The 27,902-nt window shown below is 36.9% G+C and overlaps 1 protein-coding gene across 2 annotated transcripts in view; it reads right to left on the bottom strand.

The window, feature by feature from the left end:
• Positions 1-758: 758 nt before the first annotated feature.
• The window catches only part of LOC135470179 (neuroglian-like), a 52,339-nt gene continuing 25,195 nt past the window's right edge, over positions 759-27,902 (bottom strand). For both annotated transcript variants that reach the window (XM_064748979.1, XM_064748980.1), the window contains exons 2-24: positions 22,801-22,930; positions 21,279-21,405; positions 20,309-20,697; positions 19,358-19,492; positions 17,415-17,517; positions 16,902-17,092; positions 16,261-16,392; positions 15,133-15,276; positions 13,601-13,782; positions 11,562-11,652; positions 10,549-10,839; positions 9,699-9,975; positions 9,103-9,193; positions 8,548-8,785; positions 7,991-8,121; positions 7,202-7,424; positions 5,859-5,981; positions 5,421-5,603; positions 4,836-4,961; positions 4,290-4,460; positions 3,734-3,853; positions 3,142-3,220; positions 759-2,119 (exon numbers count right to left, since the gene is read on the bottom strand). In XM_064748979.1, coding sequence (XP_064605049.1) covers positions 1,918-2,119; positions 3,142-3,220; positions 3,734-3,853; positions 4,290-4,460; positions 4,836-4,961; positions 5,421-5,603; positions 5,859-5,981; positions 7,202-7,424; positions 7,991-8,121; positions 8,548-8,785; positions 9,103-9,193; positions 9,699-9,975; positions 10,549-10,839; positions 11,562-11,652; positions 13,601-13,782; positions 15,133-15,276; positions 16,261-16,392; positions 16,902-17,092; positions 17,415-17,517; positions 19,358-19,492; positions 20,309-20,697; positions 21,279-21,405; positions 22,801-22,867 — 3,816 coding nt within the window. In that variant the 5' untranslated portion in view covers positions 22,868-22,930 and the 3' untranslated portion in view covers positions 759-1,917. The remainder of the gene's footprint in view (positions 2,120-3,141; positions 3,221-3,733; positions 3,854-4,289; positions 4,461-4,835; positions 4,962-5,420; positions 5,604-5,858; positions 5,982-7,201; positions 7,425-7,990; positions 8,122-8,547; positions 8,786-9,102; positions 9,194-9,698; positions 9,976-10,548; positions 10,840-11,561; positions 11,653-13,600; positions 13,783-15,132; positions 15,277-16,260; positions 16,393-16,901; positions 17,093-17,414; positions 17,518-19,357; positions 19,493-20,308; positions 20,698-21,278; positions 21,406-22,800; positions 22,931-27,902) is intronic.

Here is a 27,902-nt window from a genome sequence, read left to right as displayed (position 1 = left end):
AAAGGTATTGAACTATTCAGTCAAATATGTCAACCTCAACATGACAGAAGTTCTACATGTATGTACCTATTTGTCCCAAGGGAGAATGTTGAAAGTTGCACCACGATTTCTACCCAGGGTATAAAAGAGATATACAGACACATTTGGAGGAGAGGGGTTGAAAGGTCTCAGCTGGCAGTGATGAGCTTTGCTCCCAAAGATGTCACTTGCGGTAATGTAATTTTGCTGAGAATACCTTTGCACAAACAATATCAGAAAACAAACTTAAAATAACAAGAACAACTTATCTTTCAGCTACTGCGCACCAAGTATGCACAGTGTCCTAAAGAAGTAGTCTTGTACCCAGTAAGGAAACATATAGACACAACCTGGTTATTCTAAAAGTTCTTTCTTAAATAAACTCACACATACAACCAAACAGCTCAGAAATATACAGATCTAACAAAGTAGCACATAGGTAACAAAAAATGTAAGATATTGCAAAAACACACCAAAATTTAACCAGTTACATTTAGAACTAGCAGGAAAAGTTATGCTTTATAAAAAGTAGTATCTGACATAAATGTCTCAAAAAAATAATAAAAGAAAACATCACACACTAACAATATTATTTCTTTAAAACTAAATGCTTATATTGAAAATAATTGCATTATGCTTACAAGTTAAAGAGACTGGTTACATATTGTACACAATGGTTGTGATGAAAGATGAGTGTTGCCATGGCAATTTGAGAATATAGTGATGTTTGTGATGATGAATACAAAAGAAGTCCCATTTACAAATGAATATGAAAAAATATCGACATTGATGGAAACACAAAAGGCCGAGTATGTAGGCTGTTTTCAACCAAATATTACCACATCCAATGAGGTCACAAAAACAATTACATGTATATTAAAATGAACCAAGTGAACATAATGGAATAAGCAATGAGATTTTAACTGGTTTGGTATTGTTCATATACTCCTTGAGTAACAAATTAAAAAGCAACAAACTAGCATATAACTGGCCTCTTATGACACAGATCTAGGACTGATAGGCTTATTTATGAAATAAGCACAAGATAAAGGCAACCCCATGGAAGCAGGAGAGGAAACAAACACTACTACTGTAGGTACTGTGGGAAGTAGATCAATCTACTTTTGGAATTCTACAAGTAAAACACAGGCCTCTCAGCATCCTCTACTGGTGAATGGGTAATGGAATGGTGATGACATATAAATGGTTTAAACAGCCTTTCGTGCACACGTTTAAATAAAACTCCATTCATTAAACTGAATGGAACAAACTCGTAGATTAATCACATGTACAAATAACCAGCTTCTGTGTGGATCTCCTCCAGTTTCAATCTGTAATTTCACAGATGCCAATATACACATGGGATGTGTATTTGGAACAAATTACAATGTCTTAAGCAACATCTCCTGTATAGAATAGTTTTACATGCATGACACTCTGAACTGTTAGTTATGTGCTATGAATGCCTATTAAAACATATGTACAACTAATTCTTGTTTTGTTCTTACACTACAAGAAAACTCCAAAAAAAAGAAAAGAAAAAGAAATGTGGGCCTATCACCAGATCACATACATGTAACTGGAACAACAATGTGGACCCGTCCCAAGGTGACTAGATTCCGCAAGTGTAATTTTACCAATTAACACCTTATGTAAAGTTGTTTGATAACTGCAAAGTTGGTACAATACACAAAGCACTATCATGTAACAGAGTCGTCAATAGTGTGCACTTCAATTAAATTCTATTGAAAGCCTGTAAACATTGATGTTATCACTTTAAAGTTTCCTATACTTTCTTGCTTATCACATGTTTGGGATACCGAAAGCCTTTCCTAGGGCTGCTAAACCATTGAACCTGCCCTGTTATTTCTATATTCCAGTCTGGCCACTTCCTCCTTGCTAGACAAATGTTGACATGGAGGACTGAGCAGGCTGTGACTTTGACTTTGTTCCATACTGCCCTATGAAGGAGCCATCTTCATTAAATTTACTTGGGTCCACCCCAGCATACTCTTCCATGCTGTCTGTGTCACTCTCCATGGGCGGTTTCTCTGGTCCTGTCAGTGAGCCATGACTCTTACCCAGGCTGTTATCATCTCCCCTATATAAGAATAACAATCAACAATCATAAGAGTGACTTCTGGTATAAATGAGTCTTGCAGTATATTTGCTTCCATACAGCTAAATCCATCTTGAAATTGATCGTTCATGCAAATTCCCCGGCTAAATGGTGACTGGCATGTTCCATGGTCACCTGTGAGCCCTCACCACTGATTATCAGGCAGCCAGTTGGAGATCGGCTTATGGCAGCAAATGTATTTTTATAGTGTGCTGCATTTCTCAGATCCCTTCCAATACTATTTTCTGAAATCTTTATCTTTAGGACCCTTAGCTAAATCTGGAAACAAATACTTTAAAGACTTTACGATGTTTACAAGCCTCACAAAATATAACTCATGTGACCCCCAATGAAGCCTCAAAAATATAACTCAAGTGACCCCAATGACCTTGAAAAATTCACCAAGATCATCCAAAACATAGTGTAGGGTTCTCTGTTATATATAGCAATATATAAGTATAAATATAAGTTTGGTAAGTATTCAAGAGATCAGTCAATTTTAACTGGGGGATAAAAATGAATAATTTGATCACCTGCTTTTTATCGGCATATTTGCTACCTTGTCATCTGGCATATTTTATTCAACCTTATTCAACATACTGCCTGAAAGCGACTTTTAGCATGAAACAATGCGATACAAAAAGAACAGGCTTAGCCCTCCCTCTGCTTATAGTTCCCAGCACATATCACTGGTCTAGCTCACTCACTAAACAATGACTAAGCCCTACCTTTAAAACCATTTTTGCACCTTAAAAACAAGACTTAGAAGCTTACTTGTACTCCTACATGTAAGGACTCGCCATAAACCATTTAAAGATTACAAGAAAAATTACATTTCATAAACCCGTAAGGCATAATCCATAATACTACACTAATACAAGCTTTGTAGGCTTTCTTGGCAGATGACACAAAGCACAATCCGTGATGAAAGCACTTCCTCTCCCCTGCTACCTGAAGCTCAGGTGATACAAACAAGTTTAGCAGAATTCAGAGCAAATACTAACCCTGTCCTGCTGTACTCATTGAAATGGTCTTGGTCCCCATTTTCTGGATCACGACCTCGAAGTCGCTCCTTCTCCTGGACTAAAAAACACATAAAGTGTAAGCAAGTAAGGTCATATGTACCATGCTCTTTTGATACTATAATCTATTTTTTGTATAATTTGGTTCTTTTTAGTATTAGTAAACGTAAGTGTTTTCAGGGATCAAAGTATTTGGTCATTCACTCATCTTAAGAGCTCAGACTAAGAAAGATGACCTCAACTGAGCATATATCATGCAAATATTCATAATTTCAAATATTCTTGAGTATGCAACAAACATCAATCAAATAAATAAATAAATCACGATTTCAGACACTTATTGTACAGCTCTATCTTACCGGCTTCCAGGTTGTTAACAATGACATTATGCAATGCAATAAATTTCACACTTCTTGCATACACAGGATGAATCTCAATTTATGACAGGTTCAACATTCTAAAGACCTTGAAATGTTAAACATTCTGAAAATGATACCCTTAATATATTACAAGCGTTTTGCTCCTAAAATACTACGTGTAATTTATAAATGTCTGCTACAAGGTATATGCTTACCATGGTACTTGTCCCCTCTGTTTCTCTTGATGATGCACACAATGATCAGAATGAGGATCAGAATGGCTAGGGTCACCATCATGCCAATAAACCATGCCGCTTGGGCCACATCACTTGTAGCTGAAGATGGAACATAAAACAGAGATTAGAAATAACTATCACACATGCCACTTGTGAGCCAAACACAAAATGTATTGTTGGTATATTTTGCTTTATTGAGATAAATTCTCCCTGAAATTGAAATGCATAAATCAAATCAAAGGCAAATCAATTTTGTTTCCCCGAGTGTGACTAAGAATAACCATGTTTTTCCTCCCAGTGGAAAAATGAGTACTGAAATCCTCAACATTTTCAAATGTTTACTAGGTGTTTATTCAAGCATATTTTGAAAGTATTATGCTGTGTAGACTGTTAAAAATTATACTTTTTGTAAAGACCTGAAATTGGACTATCCCACCAATGTAGTTTTGTCTCCAAAATTATATTAAAAGTGTGCATACATTGCACTGAAAGGTGCTCTTTAATATGGGAAAAGGCTACAGGATAGGAAACTTACAAGCTTGTCCTTCTGATGTAGTTGACTTGTACTGGATAGGGCTTGGTGTTAACCCTTTGCTGTTGGACGCCACAACTTGTACCTCATACATTGTGCCAGGTTCCAGGCCGGAGATATTCTGCCAGGTTTGGCTTCCGGACAGTCTTGGGGTTACCTTCCAGTCTGAATCACCTGCAAGAAAATTGATGTCCAACAATCGATACATATCCCTGATCAGTATATATCAATTATTACACTAATATCTTCCTTTTCTTTTTAGTTTCATTGGTGGGTTTTGTTTTCTTCTTTTGGATCATCACAGATATCAGCTTAAGACATCACTACAATATCATACACATAATATGCTGTTTTCATCAACACCAAATTCATAACATCTCATCAAGTATTTAAGGGTTATGTTTCTATTAATGAACGGCCACAGGACATCAATAAATTTGTATTCATTTGTCTGTGCATTTAAAGTCAACTTTGAAAACAAACTACAAATTCCTGTTCTTCCAATGGGGAAAGTCAAAATATTTTTCTTCAGTAAAGTGTTTTCCTTACCCATTTTCTTATACTTGACAAAGTGATGATAACCAACTGGTTTGTCACTTTCTTGTCGAAATCCCCAAGAGATATTGAAACCATCACTGGTTATCTGAACAAACTCAAATCTTGGAACACCTGGCTCTGAAAAAATAAACCAATCAAAAACATGCCAATGTAACATCATGTAAAATTATCCCCAAAGAGTGTCAGCCTACAAAGTGGCAGAGTAAATGACATTTTAAATCCAACAAACCGGGACTTGTAGATGACAGACTGCTGTGATCACTTTACGGTTTCCATTTACATTAATTTTGTTTTGATCCTGATTTTTTCTTCTTGACCTTACATAAACAATCCTTTCTCTCCTTTCCTGGCAGTGTGAGAAAAAATTTCTAGTCTTCAGCTCATAAAATCCCACGGTCATAAAATTTACTCTTGGTGCTGAAACTCTTTCAGTAGGATATTATCCTATCTTTCATGTAAACCTAAGAACACCTTTGCAAGATGAATGGAATTCTCAGAATCAGGTAAAATGCAGAGCATAAACTTGCAGAGTCAATATAGTATATGCTACAGGTGTGATCAAACTTTTTGGCATACCTTCAGCTTCTGCTGTCCGGACGTCAATGTAATATTCCTTTCCTGGTCCAGCTCGAGTCCTGGCTGAAATGTACACCCGGTAACTCTGATTTGCTTTCAGAGTCGTAAGCTCGTAATAACGCTGCTCTGGGTCATTAATTTGCTCGTCTAGCTTCACCTTCGTTCCAACTTCTCCATCGTCAACTACATCAGGTGCAAATGAAAATAAATTAGAACTTGAAGCACGAATACTAAACTACGATTCTGGGAGACTTATCCTACCTATCACGACCTTGGAATTCAGATTTTTTGTCTTGAATACAAGAAGAAATAAAGGTCACATGTGACAAGGAACAATTTTCCCCTAAATCAAAAAGATACTTATCTAATCTACTACAAAAAAGCAACAATAACAAGATCATACCTGTAAAATATTTAAAAAAAAAAAAAAATGCTTACTTTGCTGAAACGTGATGTTGTATCCAATTAGAATTCCATTCCTGTGCTTAGGAGGGTTCCATGTGAGAGAGAAATGATTGGAGCCTCTGACACTGGCCTTCAGGTCACAGACAGCACTTGGCACTAAAACAGAGTTAGTACAATTATTGCTATGCAACATTTGTCCAATGCACAACAACACACATATCTTCTGTATGAACTGATGTAAATTCAGTATGACTCGTATTAACTGTTACAATAAAAAAAGTATTTACATGGTTTAACCCACTGATATACTCATCCTCCTCAATTCACCTGGAATTTTGCAGAATTGTCTTGATCAACATAGCCAAGCCAGATAGGTGTTTAATTTACATGATGGTTTGACAAAGCTAGTAAGATGTGAAGGTAGAGGAAACTGAGCATACACCAATCTGTACAAACTTGAGTGAATGTGTAAATTAGGCATTTGCTCTGAGTCCCAATGATAATGCATGTACACGTATCTAAAATAATGTTCTCAGTAATTCTGAGATCAAACTCTGCCATAATTTTATAAACAGAAATACTTCATTCACAGATGAGTTTCTTCTAATGAAAATACTGTACATTGATCATAAGTTTTGGACAAGGTACATGCCATTCACAATAAACATTATTCTCATCCAGTTTTAGCATACATTACATGTAGGGGTAGCAACCATGAGTTCTGAACTGAGATTCCTTTACCTTTCTTTCTCATAATAACGACACAAGTCAATTCTCAGCTCTGTTTTTACTAAACCACTAATATAAAGTTGTACAGTAATACAGTTTCACTAACACTAATCTTCATTGCAAATTTGCCGATGGACTGGCATGGCAATTGACTGACATGACAATGTGGAGAAAAGGTTGGAACACGTTGTGATAAATGAAGGTCCCCAACTGGATAGCTGGGAAAATAGAGATCTCCAGCAATGGGAGGACAGTTCAATTGTAATAAAACGCATGCACAGAGAATGACAAACTGTCCTGGCATTTCTCAGATACTCAGTAATCAAATGTTTAATGTCTGAAGTATATTTGCATGCAGATTTGTTACATTTATTTGTGGAGGTTGTGAACACCTTTCCGTTGATAATGCAATAATTGGACAACATGTTGAGGCCTGTAGAGTAGCCTGTAAATTTAGAAGTCAATCTGAGAGGCAGGCTTCGTCTTGCTTGTTTGGCATGGTCATGCTTTGAGATAATACAGTTTTGGAATTTACTGTTTTGTTCCACTTGTTACTTTTTTCAATTCACTTTGATTTGGAGGTGGGAGATATTCAAGTGTCTGAATGATTACAAGAATGATGGCAATTTGGTTTAGTGACCCCTCACCTCCTTCGGGTGTTTCGAGGAAGACTTGGTTACTGGGTGGCCCGACGTAGTAGGTGTTAGCGACAACAACCTGCATTGTCAGATTGGTGTATGGAGGAAGGTCAGAGATTGTGTGGTACTCCTTATTGTCCTGCCGCTTGGCACGCCCCCTAGTGGTCTCCTCGCGTGGGACATCTACCTCTTTCTGTGTCCCCTCTCGGTCATCTGTAGCCCAGTACTGAATCTAAACACAGAAAAACAATGTGTAATGCATTCAAAGCTTCTTGGCAAAAAGGACAAAGTTTTAATACAGATATGTGTACATCTTATCTAAGGAGAAGTTGGAAAACATTAAACATGAGAATACTTTCTAGTGTGTCACAATATCTTGGTTTATTTCTTAGCAAAGTGTTGGTCTGGAAGAGTATACATAATCCACAGAAAAGTGTACCTCTTCAAGGGATACAGTGTTTACAAATAAAAGGGTTCAAGGGTTCAAAATGTGTTGATGGACGAGAAACTTAAGATTTGGTACATAAATTTGATCCAATTCCTCTAGGGAAAAGCTATACTTTAAAGTTAAACAATTGCATTGCACAAAAGTATATTACACTGAGTGTACACTGCATTAGAAGGCACTGAAATTACTTCAACAAACCTGAAATGAGACGTTATACATGTCCCAATGAGTTCAAAATTTCACATTCACACATCCACAGATTTCCTGAGCATAGCTTGCTGCACTGGTTTTTAATCCTGTATTCTGGCAAAAGTAACGTCTAAATAAATAAATTCCTCTGTTCTACAAACCTTGTAACCTTTGAATTCTCCTCGAATGACACTAGGGTCACGAGGCACACCTGTCCACATAAACGAGGCCTGGGTTGGGGTTATTGCTTTCCCCGGCTCTAGACCAAAGTCAGTGATCTCTGCTAATGGTGCTAAAAAAATAAAGAAAGAAAATACCGTGCAATGCTTTAAACTCCTTGGCCACTGGCAAAGTTGCCAGAGACAGCATGTCTTAAGAGCATTGGAAGCACCATCCAAATGACCTTGACAAAAAAACAACAGGTCAGATCAATGAAAAACAAAATTCTTTCACAGGACTAAGTGCATATGGTACAAGTCTGATAAAAATTGCTGTAAGAGTCTGTCAAAAAATATAATCCCAATGACCTTGAAGAAATGAGCTAACCTCACAAGTCTATGTCAGTTTAGGCTCTGGAATAAAAAAACAAACAAAATGAAAAGTAGAAAATTAACTATTAAGTAATACACCTACATGAAACAACTACTTGCATTCATTTTTTACCTTGTTAAACTAGTTTACTTTTCTAGGAAAAATAAAAAAAAATAAAATGCTTTACCTGCTTCTCCAGAATATCCAGTTATCTTCTGCACAGGTGCCAAAGATTCTCCTTTACTGTTCCTTGCTCTAACTTCAATCTCAAAAGGTTCGTAAAAGAACTCTGTATGGTTGTCCATGGATGTTTTCTTGTAATCCTTGAAGATGTAGGTTTTCGGTTCTTCATCAGGCTTGTTCAGCCTTTTCACTTTCACAACATACTCGAAGCCTGGGCCATTGTGGTCTATCTGAGGCATTTCCTATTAAATAGTTGATGAAAATAAGCCACTGCTTTCAGAAACATACCAACAGGTTAACAAACTTTAAGTATACCAGGAACATGTTTTTTAAAGTAGACATTTTTAGCAGCGACAAACAGCATACAGTCGCTCTAATTGTCAGATGATCAGATTTTTTACATTCCAGCTTTTCTCACAGGTTATTCACTTAGTAAGAGGCTTTCATGTTAGACAACATGCACAATTTCAGGGCCATTCCGAGTTTGCATTTGTATACACATTGCTGAAAAATAACATTTGACGAAATGAAAATTTCAGTGAGAAAGGAATACACTTACATCCCATCTAATTTTGAGCTTATTTGGCTCATCTCTTATGGTGTGGACATTACTCGGATTCTTGTCAGGGAGATCTGCATCAGTGCGACAGCTGAACACAGAAAATACAGGTGTAAATTGAATACATTAAGGATATTAAAAACAAGTAAACTCAAAATATGTCTAAAAAGAAGTTTCTGTTCGAAGAGGTAATGACAATGTGGTTACCTTGACAATCCCCAAACCAGGTAAGTGTTGCTTGCAACGTACAATGTTACCAACATATCTGGTCACTGATTCATACAATTGCCGCTAATGACTTAGAGTTACACGTACATATAACTGGACAGATATATACTGGACAGGAACCTACATGTACATGTATACAGTGGACAGAAACCTACAGTTACATTTGTATATCCGTGTTTGGAGCTACTGAAAGTACTGACAACTTGTTTCACACCATGTTTATTCTAGGACTGAACACAGGTAGGATAGGACAGTAATGTGCAAGTACCTTATTAATCATATTAAACAACACTTTACAACCTTTGGAATATTTCAAGGTTAAAATTGATAAATAAATGAATAAATAAATAACAGGTAATATGTCTTACACTTGAGAGTGTTCACTAGGTTTACTGTATCCCTTTTCATTTCTTGCAATAACCCGGAAAGTGTAGTTGGCCCATGGTGACAGTATCACTTTAGCCTTGTTCTTTGTGGGGCCAGCCTCAAAACCAATGCGCCAATCATCTTGGTCAAAGGTAGTGTTGTACTCAACAATGTACTTCTCAATGGGAGAGTTGTTGTCACTGGCATTCTTCCACTGCACCTGAGCACTACGCTGCCGACACACTGTCACAGTCACTTCCCTTGGTGGATCAGGTTGGGCTAGGGACGACACACAATGTCATGTTACTTTTCGGGCTTCTATATAACCAATTTGTGTAAAGTGTGCCTGGTTTCCCCAGGCACCAGAACACACCAAACTTTGTACTGCTGCGTGGTGCAGTCATCTTATTAAAGGGGCAGTTCTCTGAATGGCTGAACGACAGAGCTCACTGAACATGACATAAATGCACTGACCAGTCTAAACACCACAAAACTAACTGCCAGCTATAAATACATTAAAGAATCAATTTAATCCCACTGAAATTGATTTAGCATTTTTTTTAAAATGGTTCAAATATTTCAGCAATTGAAGAATGACAATCACAGTGAATATTACCTATCTAATGGACAAAAGTTGTTCAAAATAATACTTTCATGTTGTATTACTTTCATCAGTGGCTGCCAACCCATCTTTTCCATTTAGTTATAGTACAAATTACATGACAATAAAAACCATAATAATGTTACATTAGTATTCTTCCACATACTTAAAACGATTAGTTTATTTGGAATAGGATTCCAGAAATTCCTGCAACAAGGAGAAAAACAATGAACACACTTTGTTGTACTTACATCTAACGATGATCCGACTTGTGGCAATGTCATAGTCCAAGCCATTACTAACATTGCAGCTGTACTGACCCGTATCCTTTGTCAGTATATTCTTGATTGTCAGAGAAAAGTTACTCTGGCTGACAACATAATGCGGGTCACTTGTATCGATAGGCTTGTCATCAAGCAGCCATGTAATCTCCAAATTTTCCTGTTCCTTTGGATCAGTTTTAGAGTCGCATCTCATCACAAAAACATGCCCGGCATCAATTTCTCTCGACTCCTTTGGCACACTAACAATCTCTGTCTTGACTACAAAAAAAAAACACCCCAGAAATAATTCATTGTTTATTTTAATCAATATATGCATGACATAAAAGAATGCAACCTCGTAGCAAGTTGGGCTCTCTTGCATGTACCGATATACAAGTCACCAGCTACCACGATTGCGCATTTCAAAAATGTACCTCCGACAAAGAACACCATCCATGAATATATCAATCACATTTTCCAAGCCCTGTGATGGTGCAACACCCTGTTTTATGAAAACTTGGCTGTTTGCTCATGTTAACTATTCCTTCATGGATCCTGGTGAGTCAATACTGAAATGTTTGTGATGTGGGTACTAACACAGGTCATCTTGGGATATTTTAATTTTTTTTTTCACATGTGCTGTAGAGCCATCTTCATTTAACATAATCCTCAGATACCAAAGAGCTCTTTCTATTTTGCAATCTATTCTACATTTGCAAGTTTATGTCTCGGTATAAATTTCAGTGATACTTTTCACTGAAAAGCCACCATTACTATTTCTGGTTTCTGACCAGCATCACTGCCAACAACAACCATAAAAAGAGAATTTCTGGTTGAATTCATTTTTATTTTGTATGAAACTTTTTGATGACTAAATACATGTATATGTTGCACGTTTTTGAGAAGAAGAGAACATCATGAAATAAAGAGGCCATATTCACAGCCCAACAGCACATCTCTCCTCAATAGCTGCACAGTGTTCATACAAATACATAACTTACTTCTAACGGCTAATTCTCCCGTCTCTTTTGCAAGCCCAAATTTGTTTCGCGCTTCACATCGGTATAATCCAGAGTCACCAATCTGAGAATCCTGAAGGTAAACAAAAAGACAACCATGCGATTTTGACAATTTGTTGACAAATCAATCAGTTAAATTCATTCAAAGTCTTTCCTATCTTAGGCTAAAAGTTTTCACATTAGTATTTAGCTGTAGTATTTACTTTACTTAGGTGTTACTTACAAAGTCCAGTGTCTAATGTCTCAGGTTAACAGACTGTGTGAATAGTAGTAAACTTATAGTTAACTGGCTTTTATGACTTTTCATGACTGTAGTTATAGAGTGAAACGACTTACTGTAGTGACAAAATGTCAAGTGCCTGCAGTGCTAGAGATACAGAGCCAAGTGGCTTAATGTAAAGTTATAGTGTCAAGTTGATGTAGTGACAGTGATTCAAAGCTAAGTGACTTAGTAAAGCCCATAGTGTCAAGTGGCTGCAGTGAGAGAGATACAGAGCCAAGTGACTTAAAGTAATGTTATAGTGTCAATTTGATGTAGTGACAGAAATACAGATCCAAGTGACTGTAGTGACAGTGATACACAGCCAAGTGACTTAAGTGTAAGCCCATAGTGTCAAGTGGCTGCAGATACAGAGCCACGTGACTGTAGATGCATACTGCCAAGTGGCATTAATGTCTGAGCCTTGTGACTCAGTGTCAAGTGGCTGCAGTGACAGAGATACAGTCAGTGACTTAAATGTATTGACATATTGCCAAATTGCTGTAGTGACAGAGTTATAGAGCCAATTAACTTAGACGTAGTGTCAAGTGGCTGTAGTGACAGTTATAGAGCCAAGTAACTTAAATGTAGTGACATTGTGTCAAGTGGCTGTAGTGACACAGTTATAGAGCCAAGTAACTTAGATGTAGTGGCGTAGCATCCAGTGGTTGTGGTGACAGTTATAGAGGCAAGTAACTTAGATGTAGTGACAGTGTCAAGTAGCTGTAGTGACAAGGGTTACACAGCCAAGTGACACAGTGCACTGACATAAAGCCAAGTAACTTAGACCTAGTGACATAGCGTTCAGTGGCTGTGACAGAGTTACAGAGCCAAGTAACTGAGATGTAGTGACTGTGTCAAGTGGCTGTAGTGACACAGTCATTAGTATTTATTTATTTACTTATTTGATTGGTGTTTTACGCCGTACTCAAGAATATTTCACTTCTACGACAGTGTCCCGCATTATGGTGGGCGGAAACCGGGCACAGCCCAAGGGAAACCCACGACCATCCGCAGGTTGCTGGAACACCTTCCCACATACCACACAGTCACTAGATATAGTTTAATGATACAGTGTCAAGTGCATGCAGTGACAGAGATACAGAGCCAAGTGAGATAATGATACACGATACTGTGTAAAGTGGCTGCAGTGACAGAGATACAGAGCCAAGTGAAATAGTGATACACAATACTGTGTAAAGTGGCTGCAGTGACAGAGATACAGAGCCAAGTGAGATAATGATACACGATACAGTGTAAAGTGGCTGCAGTGACAGAGATACAGAGCCAAGTGAAATAGTGATACACAATACTGTGTAAAGTGGCTGCAGTGACAGAGATACAGAGCCAAGTGAAATAGTGATACACAATACTGTGTAAAGTGGCTGCAGTGACAGAGATACAGAGCCAAGTGAGATAATGATACACGATACAGTGTAAAGTGGCTGCAGTGACAGAGATACAGAGCCAAGTGAAATAGTGATACACAATACTGTGTAAAGTGGCTGCAGTGACAGAGATACAGAGCCAAGTGAGATAATGATACACGATACAGTGTAAAGTGGCTGCAGTGACAGAGATACAGAGCCAAGTGAAATAGTGATACACAATACTGTGTAAAGTGGCTGCAGTGACAGAGATACAGAGCCAAGTGAGACAATGATACACGATACAGTGTAAAGTGGCTGCAGTGACAGAGATACAGAGCCAAGTGAGATAATGATACATGATACAGTGTAAAGTGGCTGCAGTGAATACTTACTGATATCTGAAGAGTTCCCTCCTTGGTGATGTGGTATCTATCTCCTGCCAACAGCTGATCATTCTTGAACCAAGTGATGATCGGATCTGGTTTTCCAGTTGTTCTACATGTGATATTGGCTTGACGACCCTGGGCAACTTTCTGCCACTGCTGTGGCTTTTCTATCACTTCCGGAGGAGTAGCTAGAAAGAATACACACAAAATCAGACCCCTAGCCAGAATTTGAAAGGGGCATGGTGGAATAGCTGTCTGAAAGGGCACGCACCGCGAGCGTCGCTCTAACCTAGGCCCCTGGAAGATATAGATCCCACGTGATCTGAGAAACAATCTAAGCCATTTATAGCAATTAAATTTTACCAGAATTTCACCATATTTCATGTCAAGAAAACAGTTTTTGACATTTTATCAGTCTTGAATCCAGGAATTCTTGTCTAGTCAAATCAAATTACATTTGAAAACTGGAAATTTGAAGATAAATTTGGAGTAATTACGCTGATTTAATGTGTAAATATAATATTTCTATACACACTTTTACAGATAACCACTTTCAAAGTGAAAAACATTCAAAATTCTGAATTTCATTTTGTTTGTAAATTTTAAGCCATTTGTCTTTTGGAAGAACCCCTTTGAAAGATGCAACAAGACCCTGCATTCAACCCTAATTTTGCCTAAGGAGTATTACTGTGGTGAATATCAAAAAGCAATCAATGACGTCAATGAAATGTTGTTAAACAATTTACCCTGAAAAATCACTTCCAAGTAAAATACTGTCAAGAAAAATATAAACTGAATAAAAGTTTATTCACTTGAATAAGACTGGATCATGTAGTGTTATGCAAAACTGACATAAAGATGCCAAAGTCATGGGAAATCCAAGTAAGTCATGTAAATAATCCACAATTAAATCATTAATATTATATAAAACAGCTGTCCATGTTTTGTTCCCATCTGAAGCATATGTTTTGTGTTTATGACACAGGGTACAGTATAACATCGGAATGTCAGCTTTGTCCTCGTCGCTCCATTCATAATTAATTAAAGCCAAAAACGGCAGCATGGCGCATACATGGGTTTTAAAAAGGCGGCGTGGTGGCAATTTTAGGGGCACTGCGCCACGCCAAATAACGCTAGCGAGGGGTCTGGAAATAATCATAAATGACATTATGGTTGTATGTTTATGGTTGTACCTCTATCAATATGATAATACTGAAACAGTATTTGTTTTGTGGAGTTTATGAAGTCATAATTCAAGTTTTCCACGATATCAGCAGAATACATGATCGTAGACATTTACTTATACCATGAGGAATATATTTATTTATTTTTTTTTTGACTATCCAGTGTTTTTAAAGCAACTACAATCATCTTTGATAAATAACTCACTGTAGACGTAATTTCTGACAGTGAAAGAACACAGTTCAGCCTGAGTTTTCAGGAGCTAGTATTTTGTCACTTGTCTTGATACAACTGTTTCGATGTCAGAAATATACCTTCATTGATAAATCAAAAGTAGTTCCATACGTAAGTCTTACCAAGAACATTAAGGAACACATCTGCCCACAGATATCCATGTATGTTGCTTGCATTACACTGGATCACCTGGGCATCAGCTTTTGTTAGGTTGCGGAATTCAATACGCTTAGGGTAGTCCAAACGCCTGTTATTACGAGGAACCTCTGTAAGACAGATACATGTAGAAAGGCACTTTTACCCTGATGAAAGTTGAAAAATAAAAATAAATGAAAAATACCAAAACAATGAATATCTGCTAAACATTTCAACAGAGGAAAGCCATGAATATTTAAACCAAAAATATTTCTTTGTTTATTTATTTGACTTGTGTTTTGAGCCGTACTCAAGAATATTTCACATGTACGATGGCTGCCAGCATTATGGTGGGAGGAAACCGAGCAGAGCCCTGAGGAAACCCACAACCATGTGCAGATTTCTGACAGACCTTCCCACATACGGCCAGAGAGGAAGTCAGCATGAGCTGGACTTGAACTCAAAGCGACTGCACTGTACACCACAAATAACATTTTGGCTTGTGGCAAATCAAGCACCATTCAAAATCTGTAGAAAAATAGCAATGATCCAAGTCTAAACCTGATGACATAACTATAGAAGGCCAGATTAGAGGCTACAATTTAGTGCAGGTCCCATCATTATAGTTTTTATAATTTTCATTCTACATGGCAAAATAATTTAAAAAAAAAAAAAAAAAGATTCTTCAAAATGGCAGATATCCAGAAATAAAACCAAAGAAAAGAATTTTACAGCATATACATCACTGAACTTGGCATAGCAAATTGCATACAATATGGCATCTCATTGTGAGTTTTCAGGAAAAAAATTTGGCCACTTATGTTTTTGCACTTTCAGTACAATGTTCAAACTTTCGGTGAAAACCAGTACCAGATTTGAATTCAGAACCCAGTTATGTCCAAAAAGATCAAATTTAGCTCACTATATATATATGCTAATCACTGGGAGAAAATGGAACAAAAACTGAAAAATGGGTCATAATGCTGATTAATCATGGCTACTGTAGCCTAATTTGCATAAGAACAGAAATGAAAATAAGAATTATGTAAATCTGTTATCAGGAAATGGTTTGTTCTAAAAAGACAACATAATAAGAATTATTTCTGAAAATGTACCATCGATTGGAATTCCGTTGATATACCACTCTATTACTGGAGTTGGGTCTCCCCCAGCATTGCAGAGAAAAGCAGCATCTTCATCAACTCCCTTGATTTGATCTTTGGGCTCATCAATCCAGTATGGACTAGCTGAAAGCCAGGACAACAAAATACCATGAAATACACTCAAAACCCTCGGTCTTAAGGACATCTAAGAAAGGCAAGTTTAAATGACAAGGATCGATATAGTCGGAATTGCTTTCTTAAACTGTAGAAAAAACACACATTGTATTAAAGCTACTGTTGTTAGTTCTCATGGATATCACTAATCGATCAAAAAAAAATCATCAACAAAAACAAAGAAAAAACAAACAACCTATGTTCTCTATGAGAACATTTACATCACATCTCATTCATAACACACTCAACACTACGCTGATTACATGTGTGCATTTGTACGCTACTTCGTACATAAAACACATTACACCTTCCATGAAGAAGAAAATCATGCAGTACTTCAGCAAAATTCAATGCTTACTAGATAATATTAGTGTACAGAATATAAGTCTTCGTATGGCCACTTTGGACCATGTTTTTTAGCAAAAATCAGACTTCAGATAATTTTATATTTAATAATCTGTAGTAAGTATACAGCTCACCTTGAACTTCAACATTGAATTTGCGGACCATGACTCGAGGTGTGGCACTGTTTTTCCCCATGCAGACATACTGACCCGTGTCCTCAAACTGAAGGTCTTTTATCACCAGTTCTTGCCCATAACTATCGACTGTCATTCGGGTTTTATGAAGATCTCCCCCAGTTCTAGACCAAGATACATCTGGGGTTGGGCTGAAAGATGCAAGGGAATCAATCGATTTACTCAAGGGTAATGACTGCTTTTCTGATAACAGCCATGCCTGCCTTGAAGGGTTAGGACACAGAAAAGCATAAAATCTATCTGAAAGGATAAACATTGTTAGGTCATTATGAACAAAATGTGTTTTTGTGTATCAAGATTTTCAGAAATTTCAAAGACATAATATAGTATAATTGTGCAATATTCTATCAAATTGTCACAGCTCTTCAACTACATCCATTTATCTCATCTCAAATGTTGCCTGCTGTAGAAGTTAAACAAGAGCTCAGGTGTACCCAATATAAATCTGCTTACTTTCCTGAAAAGATGCACTTCAGCCTGACAACATGATGAATTAATCCAAGTGTATCTGAGGGTGAAGCCCACATTACTTCCACAGGGATCATCTTGGACATATCTGCAACAAAAACATGGTGGTCAGTCTGAAGTAATTAAAATTAAATACTTCTGGTAAATAAATCTGAGCAGTGCTTGAAACATTTACAAGAACATGAAATGCTTCTGAATATTAACAAACTTACCCCACATGGATACGTGCTCGTATAAAAATACTACAGTGGAGCCTCGCTATAGCACGCCGTTATGGGGACAACTTCTGGAGTGCGTTATAGGCTACATCGCACTGGAACGAAATGACCTTGGGATCCAGTATATATTCCCACATGATTCTGGCGATGAACTAAGTTTTATCAATGCAACCTGTGTTCTGTCAAAGGCTTGTTAGCTTAAGCATGGACCTGAGGTGATCTACTGAACTCAATGTATGTTAAACCTTTTCTCAAACTGAAATCAATTAATGTGCTTTTATATCTGGTATCCACTTCGTCCATGTCTGCTTGTATCAGAAGTAACTCATGGAATTTAAAATGCCTCCGATTAAAAATGGCAGACTTATCAGACTACTGTCAACCTGATCATGTGACCATGCTATACATGTAACATATACATGTAGCTGCTGAATAAAAAAAAAAAAAAAATGATGTTCACCATTTTAATGTGCATCATGATAAATCAATGTATTAAATGAAGGAAAAAGCGAAAAAGACATTTTGGGTGAGTTCATCTCAGTCCCAACAGGTCAACATGCTGATAAGCCACATCTCGTTCCCCTGTAGTTTCACACCTCAAATTATAGCTTTTCACTAATCTCACTGAAGTTACCAACATTAACATTTTTAGAAGGCGTGCCTGTCACAGCGAACAAAATGTGTTCTCTATTGTCGACGAAGCCACTCTCAAATAGAAGTAATTCTGCAACAACAACAACAGCGCCATGTGTATTTGAAATCAAACTCACTTGCAAGAAAATGTAACCACTATTCATAGAAAAATCCTTTTCTTTTTTCCTTATGCTGATGTGATATTCTAAATCTTTAACCTCAAATACTGAAAACTTTTGGATCGAATGATGTAGTGCTACTTACGTATATTTCCTGGTGAAAATTCTTGTTCGTTTGCTGTTTTAGCTGTTGTCATTCAAAATTTAAGCCTTTTCATATGAAAATACACAACCAATTTTTGGGGGGCAAGATTTAGGTTGTGTTATATCTGATTTTGCGCTATAGCAAGTACTTTATAGCTTGGCTACACTGTAGTATTTTACATTTCAGAAAAAATTCTTCACGTGCACTACCGCATCCACCATAGAAGCGAGGAAAATACCCTCATGCTTTGAGTATTTTTTCTGTATACCTAAATTTCTGCCAATAACAATTATACTTGTCGGCAATGTACAAGTCAAACACTTTTCATGCCTTCATTTTCAAAAGAGTTTTAATGATTCAGCATATAACAACATATGAAAAAATTTCTTGTAACATCTTTTGGAGACCATAAAATTGCACGCATGACTAACTAGTCGTTCAAGTAGAGAAAGTATTTTCTACTGGGTCAATCTATGTCCCAAAACGAGCTCTGAAAAGTTATGAATTCATCATACCAGTGTGCCATTCAGGCTCATGATAAGTTGACTGTCTCATCAAAATATCAGGCCGTATAACTACACAATATTGTGGTTTAACATATAGTACTTGACTTCTCATCTTAAAAGCATTATCACTTAAAATACATTCATCTAAAGCAGCTACTGTATGACATCACAGACATGTTTCACAACAGTTTTTATATGATTTTTCACTAGTTTACAAAGACTGGTATTGGCCAGGCAGACTAAATAAAGTATTTACCTTTACGAATCTATTACAATAAACATTTACTATGTCCAAGATATTTCTTACCTGGTGATTCTTGTGGCATAATAAGCTGATCACCGCCTTGTACCATGGATTTTAAGAAACTGTTCCTCGCCATGCAAATGTATGCCTTTCCATCCATGGCATCTTTCTCCATCACATTTGTAAAGTGCAAATTACCTGGAAATAAAAATTCATGTTTAAAATCCCTAACTGTGGACATGGAAATCTTGCCATTAAGTAAGGAATGACCTAATGATTTCTTAAACAAGCTTTCTAAACAAGTCCACCTTTGTAGAAAAAAGGTTTTGGATCGATTAGTAACGAAAGAATTTGCTTACTCTTTATCTGCACATGTAGGATGCATGTACATGTCTATTCCTATTGTTCTACACAGGGACTTCATGAAGATATCTGGTCTTATACTACTTTATAACTGAATGAGGTGGGAAGTGTTTGAAACAGTCGCAAAGAGCATAAATTAAACCCCAGTATTTTGTCTTTCAAAACAGACCTGGACAACACATCCACCAGCTAAACATGTACTATATTTCAGCTAAAGTTTAGTATTCTTCAAGTGACACATTTTGACTGATTATAATTGATTCACTACTGAAACTAGGATTAAAGTTTGATTTATTTCATATCAAGAAAACGTAAATGTCAGCAACAACTTGAAAGCCTGTATGAGCTTCTGACAATTCATTTTTACATACCAAACTTTAGATGCAATACGGAAGATTACAGGATACCCTTGTGAAAAATTTATGAATATAATTACTGCAACATTCCTGTTCCTTAAATTATGACAGCTTTTGACATCCCTGAATTTTATTCTAACAGTATTGTTTTACACATACATATTCTATGACTTTTACTGATCACATCTGCCCTTTCAGTGCTGAGAATTATATGGATGTATGTTTTGATATTATTTGTTATTGGCTGATGTTCATGGTAATGATAGACACATGTGAACAAGATAGATCCACAAACCGTCTAAGTCCTTGGTGATACGATCATCATAACTGATGAATTCTAAACTAGTGCTGTCATCCTGGCTCCCCGCCTCTGTGGTTGCCCAGAGAACTATACCAACAGGAATACTCTTGGGTGGATGACAGCGCAGAGTTAGTGGGTACCCAATCACTGGCCTATGCACGGTGGGCTGAGCGGCTGATGGGAATGTATCTTGTACAGATTTGGTCAAAAATGCTTTGATTGAGACAGAAGTGCTGCCATGACTGTTGTAAGCGAAGCACTGATAGTAGCCTTCGTCCGCATCTGTGGGCCTGTGGATGACGAGAGTGCCAAGACCTTTCACACGATCAATGTAGTTATACTGTGTCACGTCGAACTCTTCTCCGTCCTTCTCCCATCTGTATCTGTGGACAAAATACAAAATTAACTCACATCAGAACTAGTGCTAAGGTCCAGGCACTCTTTTCTTACTAAGGCATTATTCAAGTTCATTCAAATTATAAAACACTGCATTAGAAGAATAGTCCATTTTTGCCATATTTCTCAGGTTCCTGAAAGTACATCATCTGAATATGTAAAGTCTGAAAAGTTTCATCTGATTTATCGAATTGGTTGCCACTGAGGTTAAAACCTGGTTTTCTACTACATTTACCACTATAAAGAAATTCTTCTAATGTTTACTCATAGCATTACAGGACATCCCAACATGTATACCAACAATAAACACATGGACACTTTGAAGGCCAAATATAAATTTGTGATAAAAAAAAAAGGCCGACAAATTATAGTGAAACATCCAATAAAAGTGGGCAGGTCTTTCAGCAGCCTGTGATTGGTTGTTTGTTTCCTTCCATTAAAATAATGGCCAGCGTTGTACAAGTGAAATCTTCTTGAGTACTGTATAGAACACTTATAAATATATAAATATAAATGAAATAAATAAATAAACAAACGTGACTATTCCGCTCAGCTTTGATGAACTTACTCTGGCTTGGGTGTCCCTTCTGCTATACAGGGAAGTTCTACCTTCTCATCATCACCTGCTTCCTCTTCCTTAAAGTAAACGACTGGTTGAGGTTGTGTGGTGATGCTAGGGGGATGAGTAATTGAAGCTGGGGACAGAATAAGATGCACATGTACAATTTTATACACTATATTAGGTCAAACACAAAATAAAAGAATCAACGATGCACGTTAGACATTATATCATAATAAAGATTGCAAGAATTTGTGATACAAACTGAGATGTGGTGGGGAATAGACGCACATGCTATAATAATAATGGCAACAATCATCCATCAACACCTAATCTAAATTAGGTTATTCATGCATCTGCATGTAGAGATACCAAGAGATATTAAGATAAAGACTTCAAATGCATACTACATAGTGGGGCTCACAGAACAGTTTTCCATTGATAATCCTTCATGCACCCAATTCTCATTTTTAGGGAGACTGAAAGTTTTTAACAAGCCCACAAAAACAGTGTTTCCATTGTACATTTAAAAAATACACCTCTCCCTCATTAAAATGTTGTTGTAAGGACTGTGTATATGTGTGAGTCTGGATCTTAATGGTTATCAGTATAATGTCATGGCTTTCACTGAAAAAAGTTAACAAAACCCCTGAATGCAAAGAAGATGCAACATTTTAAACTAACCTCTTCATTAAACTTTTGAAATTAAATGCATGTTGAACATATGTATAGATATGTGAATAATAATCTATGTACAGGAAGTTAATTTTGACCATTTCTGAATTTAAGAAATAATTTTGAGCACTCAAGCACAAGTCAAATACTGTATTCCTGCTTGCTTTTGGATCCAACATGAGGATGTCATAAATTTACTGACTTGTACACAATTACCACAGATGAATCAAGCAACAGAGCCTCGACAGACATACGTGTAAGCCAAGTGGAAAACGCCTGGTGAACAATTTTCCCAATGGCCGAAAACCCCGTCATCTTGTATTTAATTTTAAGTCACAAAACATCCAGACTTGCCCTTTTCAAACATATCCAAACAATCCAGCCTTCAAAAGTATTATCCAATGTTTCCCAAACCAAGTAAGTTTACGCACTGAAGCATCTACCACAATACCTACATGTATACTACATGGAACACAATTTGATTACATGTAACAGGAATTTTTCAGCATTGCACACGTGTGGCTTAAACCAATTTATTTACGGTGTAACAGAATGCAAACTAATATGATTTGTTTCCTTGAAACAAGATGAAAAATACTTGCCTTATTTGTACTTTAGTTTCTGTCCTTTCTGTACAATTTTTTAATCTGGTTTTTATACTCTTCTCCGACATTGAAAAAAACATTCACTCCACACATAAAACAATTTGAATTGGTGTAGCTTCACTAATTAAAATCTAAAGTGTCTATATTGAGGTAAAAAGTAAGACATTTTCTAAAACAAGCTGGCCATTAATCACCGTATACTACATGTAGTAATACATTCAGTCTGTCCACCATACATGTATAAAACTTACCTGCTAAAACTGTGGAGATGGAGCCTAGAATTAAGGGCACTATAGTGACCATGCTTCCGGGCAACATGATGGGGTCAAAGACTACTAGACTCAATCATCTGCCTGCACTAAAGGACACAGTCTGTCTAACCTGAAGCAACAAGAAAAACAGTGCACTGTAGTGTTGGGAGGGAGATGGGCAATGAAACTTATGATTCACCAATGGTTATTTAATATACAAATGATCCCTACGACCATTGATATTATTAAAGGATTTTCCCTTAAATAACATAAAGGTACCATCATATTACTTAGCTACTCAACAAGTAATGTTGATTACATTGTACACATGCATGTTTGTATGCATCGATAGAGTGTGACAGACTGATGAACAAATGTGGTACATGTAAAATGTGTAAGCCAGCCTTCTCATTTACTTTATAAGAGGAGGATACATCTAGGAGAAAACTTGCATGCAAGCAAATGTGGCCACTAACTTCATGTATGAAAATGGGGTTCTGTATTTTCACAACCTGTTGAACCTTTGAATGTGAATAGTTCTGTCAGCACCATTTGATTCTCACTGTTATCATAACACCCTGAGGAATACAATGAAACCCGAAAACAACATGAAACCTATCCTTCTAAATGAAAACAATGACTTGTTATTTTAGCAAAAAATAGACACACTGGTAGAGGTACAAGGGATCTATGCCAAGGTCACAAATGTGAAGTAAAAGGGAAAATAAATTTAATTCATGTCCTTACACTGAAGTAATAACTGAAACTACAGTAAACATTTGCTAAAATGATGTAGATCAAGTTACCATACTACAAAGCTGCCTTCACATGGTGATCACAAATTTGTCAAATTTGGGTGATTCAACAAAAATAGGACAAACGCTATTTAAAACAGCATGCTTCTTTCCCTTGGAGCAATGTCGAATTCTAGAAACTGTATCGCATGAAATCACACGTCATGTTTTCGTACAAACTAATCAATCAGGTAAACTGCATCTCATACATGGGGCTTTAACAAGGAATATACCTGTATACAAATAGATAAACCCACATGTACTGTTCCACTGTAAACAAGTTCTACTGTTAACATTAATGATAAAAACATAGTTCAATGCCAGATAATGGATGGTGTACAGCAAATTTGTATGTATGTATGATAAGCAATTGCAACCATATGAAAATTAAAAAGTGTAAAAATTGCAAACAGTATTTAAATGATCATGGAGTAGAACTGTATACACACTACCGTAATTCCATATCCACTTGAATCAAAACAGTAGTCATCAGTATGTTTTGTTTAGGAGCATGGTGAGTCTGCATATATCACCATCAATTTAGCTTAACATCACAACGTAAATTGAAAATTCTGCGTACTCTGCATACCAGAAACAGCCACAAACGCCAGGCAGCTGTTGACCAAGGTTTACAGACACAGTATGGACTAGCATACCCAACAAAGGTTCATGTTTAATGTACATCAACAAAAGGAGTGATTACCCATGGGAACAGCCAGCACCAGAATTATACAACATCCACTAGATGCACAAACTGGAATCCGCAAATCTACATAGCCTAACATAATTCATTTCACATGTGCAGGAATTCCCAAGATACAAAGAGGCATCACCTGTTCCCATGGATACCATGCTACAGTGTATTTCTTCAACCAACTGCATGGACACAAACTGCAATGGATACATGTATGAGCATACAAGCTACATGTACATTTGTACATGCATAAAACTGCACCAACCCTGTGAATAATATACTGGTGCTATCTAAAGCTAACATCTACACATATCATGTGTTTAACTACTTAAATGCTGCAAATGCTTGGAATTTCAGTAGAATTCTAGTAGAATCCTTTAGTATACATTTAATTATCATTTTTTATACAATTAGTAAAGAAAAATGAACGCTGAATAAAAGACTATGTACATGTAAATTTATCCTTCTCGTATAAATGCATACATGTAATTTTAAGTTAATACACCATTCATTTGTACATGTACATCATGGGTTGATTTATGTAATACATGGAGTTTGGGCACTCTTTCCAATCACAAAGCTGTCAGTTTCATCATTTACACGAGTACATATTTAGTTATGTATTTCAGTGGTGATAATCAGGAATTTTCCTATTATAGCACTGCGGCCAGCATTATGGTGGGATGAAATCAGGTGTGACCAGGGAAGGGCATGACAATGCATAGGTTGTGGCAGATCTATCCATGTATATTGTACGACTACAGAGGAAGCCAGCATGAGCTAGACTCAAACTCAACGCTATGCTAGCCACTTGGCCACACACACACACATATATATAGATATATAAAGATGTATATACAAATAACAATACAAAATTTTGCTATTTGGGATTCAAACCTCTGACCTCAACACTGTTTGGACAGGTTAAAGTATGCCCTGGATCAGATGTACACCATCAATGATATATCCACAACTAAGTGCACATGTACATGTGTGTATGAGAAACTTATACAAGAAACAAAATTGATGCTTATTGTCTGAGAATGAAGATGAGATTTCAAGGTCCAAAGTCTGCAGGTTTGTGAATGGTCACAATAAAATGTATGTGCCACACCTATGAAAAAAATAGCCTACTCCACACAAGATAATAGCACTGACACTGTATTCCTCTAACTTAACTGAACAGAAAGCCTAAAACTTAACACTCTCATACTCAACTACGTATCAATTTATATGGTAATGTTTTTATTCACGACATTATTTAAATGTAATCAAAGCAAATTTAACACATTTATCACATGACACTGGCTGCTACTACCACATGTACATGTTTGTTGTCAATGCTCTCAATGAATAATTCAGACACATTCCAAGATAACAGCAAATCAGAGAGTAAAACATTTCCCAGAATGCCACATCCAAAAAGTGTTAATCTGTTTACCTGTATGTTTGACTATGAGTCATAGTATGGTACATGTACCTTGGCAGCAATTACAGTACTTCACTCATGCAGGCTAACAGGACACATGGTGTAACATGTGTGCACAACTCTCAGTTCTTACAGCTTTAACACCTGATCATCATTCAACATCAGTCAATCTGTTGATGCGACATAACGGCAATTCCAGGCCGCCTGTTTATACAACCTCAATCACTCTGATATTGGGTTGCCCTGGATACAGGTCTCACAGGAGCCTGCTGCAGCAGTCGTGATGCTAGATCAGTAATACAGGGATCAATGGTGCGGTACTAAAACCAGACCACTGCCGTCACTGCCACAGACACAGGCCTGTTCAGCCTTTGAGAAATATTGATTGGTTTTTTTTTTTTTATTGGGATGCTGGCTGCTTCAGCCTCTAACACTGGCAAACTAACTTAGGCCTACAGGACATCCAGCACATTCGCAATACAGTACATGATGTCCTCTGGTTATGCTACATAGCCAGGTCTGCTTGAGTTAAACAGTCCCACTGTCCCAGTTGGCATCCACTGTTCACTCATTCAAGTACAAGTTGTTACACATTATTGGTCTGTTGCTTATCGCAGGTTAAGAGGCCCACGTGGGCTACTTTGTGTATTACATGTAGCAATAGTGTTACTTGTATATCCACGACCATGTGTTTATCTATGAAAGGTGACATTATAATTAAATGGCCCATGTTACAGGTGAAATGATGACCTAGAAAGCATTGCCTGCTTCTGAACACGTAACAAACTATATAAAGCCCAGCTCAACAATATTTGTTGTTGAAAAATGGATTTCCTGATCCTGGAATCAACGAAAAATCTTTCCTGTCTCCCAAGATTCAGTTTGTTTGATTTAAAGCAGCAGAAAATGCTGAAACTAATGATCTGAGCTCAAATTTCGCATCTGATTGTTATCTACATCGACATTATCGATGAAAATGTCATTTAAGTACAGATAAAATGGCCGGCTGCTTGAAAATATCACTTGACCATGTTTCGGCACTTGGGTGTTTAAATAAAGAAAAAACATGTAACACATAACAGATATTCTGGTCCATACATGTTTGATCCAACACATCCACAAGACTACGGATTTTGTTAGTGCTGAGCAAAACAGTGTCTTACAAAACATCATTCCAATCAGTTTGTGAACTAAATGCAAATGGTTGATTATCTCTTATTGCCCACCCATATTGTAAAGAGCTAAAGTATATAATGCTGTTTCAATTTTTATATATATATTGCAAATCTAACTGTATCTTAATATTTGGCTATCATCATTCATACAATGCATGTACATGTATTTCATTACTTTCCACAAGCATGAAATAAATAAGTGTGTAATGATACAATTATTGATTGTCTGATGTGTGATAATGTAACACATGTAATGTGCTAAACATTCATGCAATCCATATTTAGTTCGATGAAGACTTTCTTGGTTGTTGGTAAATTGATGTACACATTCTTATACTTGGGCTATATATAAAAACACCATAGAATGAATAAAAGAAAGTCAATATCCAAGTTAAGAGAGCAATCCAAAGTAGTATGCCTGACAAGAGTAGTGTGAAATGTACCATATCAATTTGTGTCTGATATTTTTAATTCTGTTGATTTCAACAAATTTGGTTTTAATTTTGACAATATTTAATGAATGTACATGTACATGTATATCATTGGATGCCTCATGCATGTCTGCTGTAGCGCGTCAAATATCTAATCAAAAAGCCATGAATGGCCTTTTGACTGGAATTGAGCTTCTATTGGTTGCATTTGCTCCACTGAACATAAGTCCACACTCCCCACCCTCCCTCGGACCACCCAGCTCGCTCAGCCATGATGCCAGGCCAGCTTCCCCTCTGTCTTCTCTGTGATAACATAATTGTCCACAGTACTAACAGTATGGTGAGTCAGATCTGGCAGAGTGTGAATCATATAGCTGTACCAAGGCATGGGAGTGTTGATTACTGGGATTGGCAGGTCTCTTCTCACTACTCTCTCATTGGGCCTAGTCTAGAACATCTGGTCAATATAAGGGTAAGGTCAACAGGCGTACCCTGTGTAATAATGGAGTAATGCCATCAACTCTTTATTACTGTCAACACCCTGAAGGACATCAGGCATAACAACACATGGCAATAATC

The sequence above is a fragment of the Liolophura sinensis genome, chromosome 7, assembly GCF_032854445.1.
Source record: "Liolophura sinensis isolate JHLJ2023 chromosome 7, CUHK_Ljap_v2, whole genome shotgun sequence".
Classification (NCBI taxonomy): domain Eukaryota; kingdom Metazoa; phylum Mollusca; class Polyplacophora; order Chitonida; family Chitonidae; genus Liolophura; species Liolophura sinensis.
This window is presented reverse-complemented; position numbering and strand designations above follow the sequence as displayed.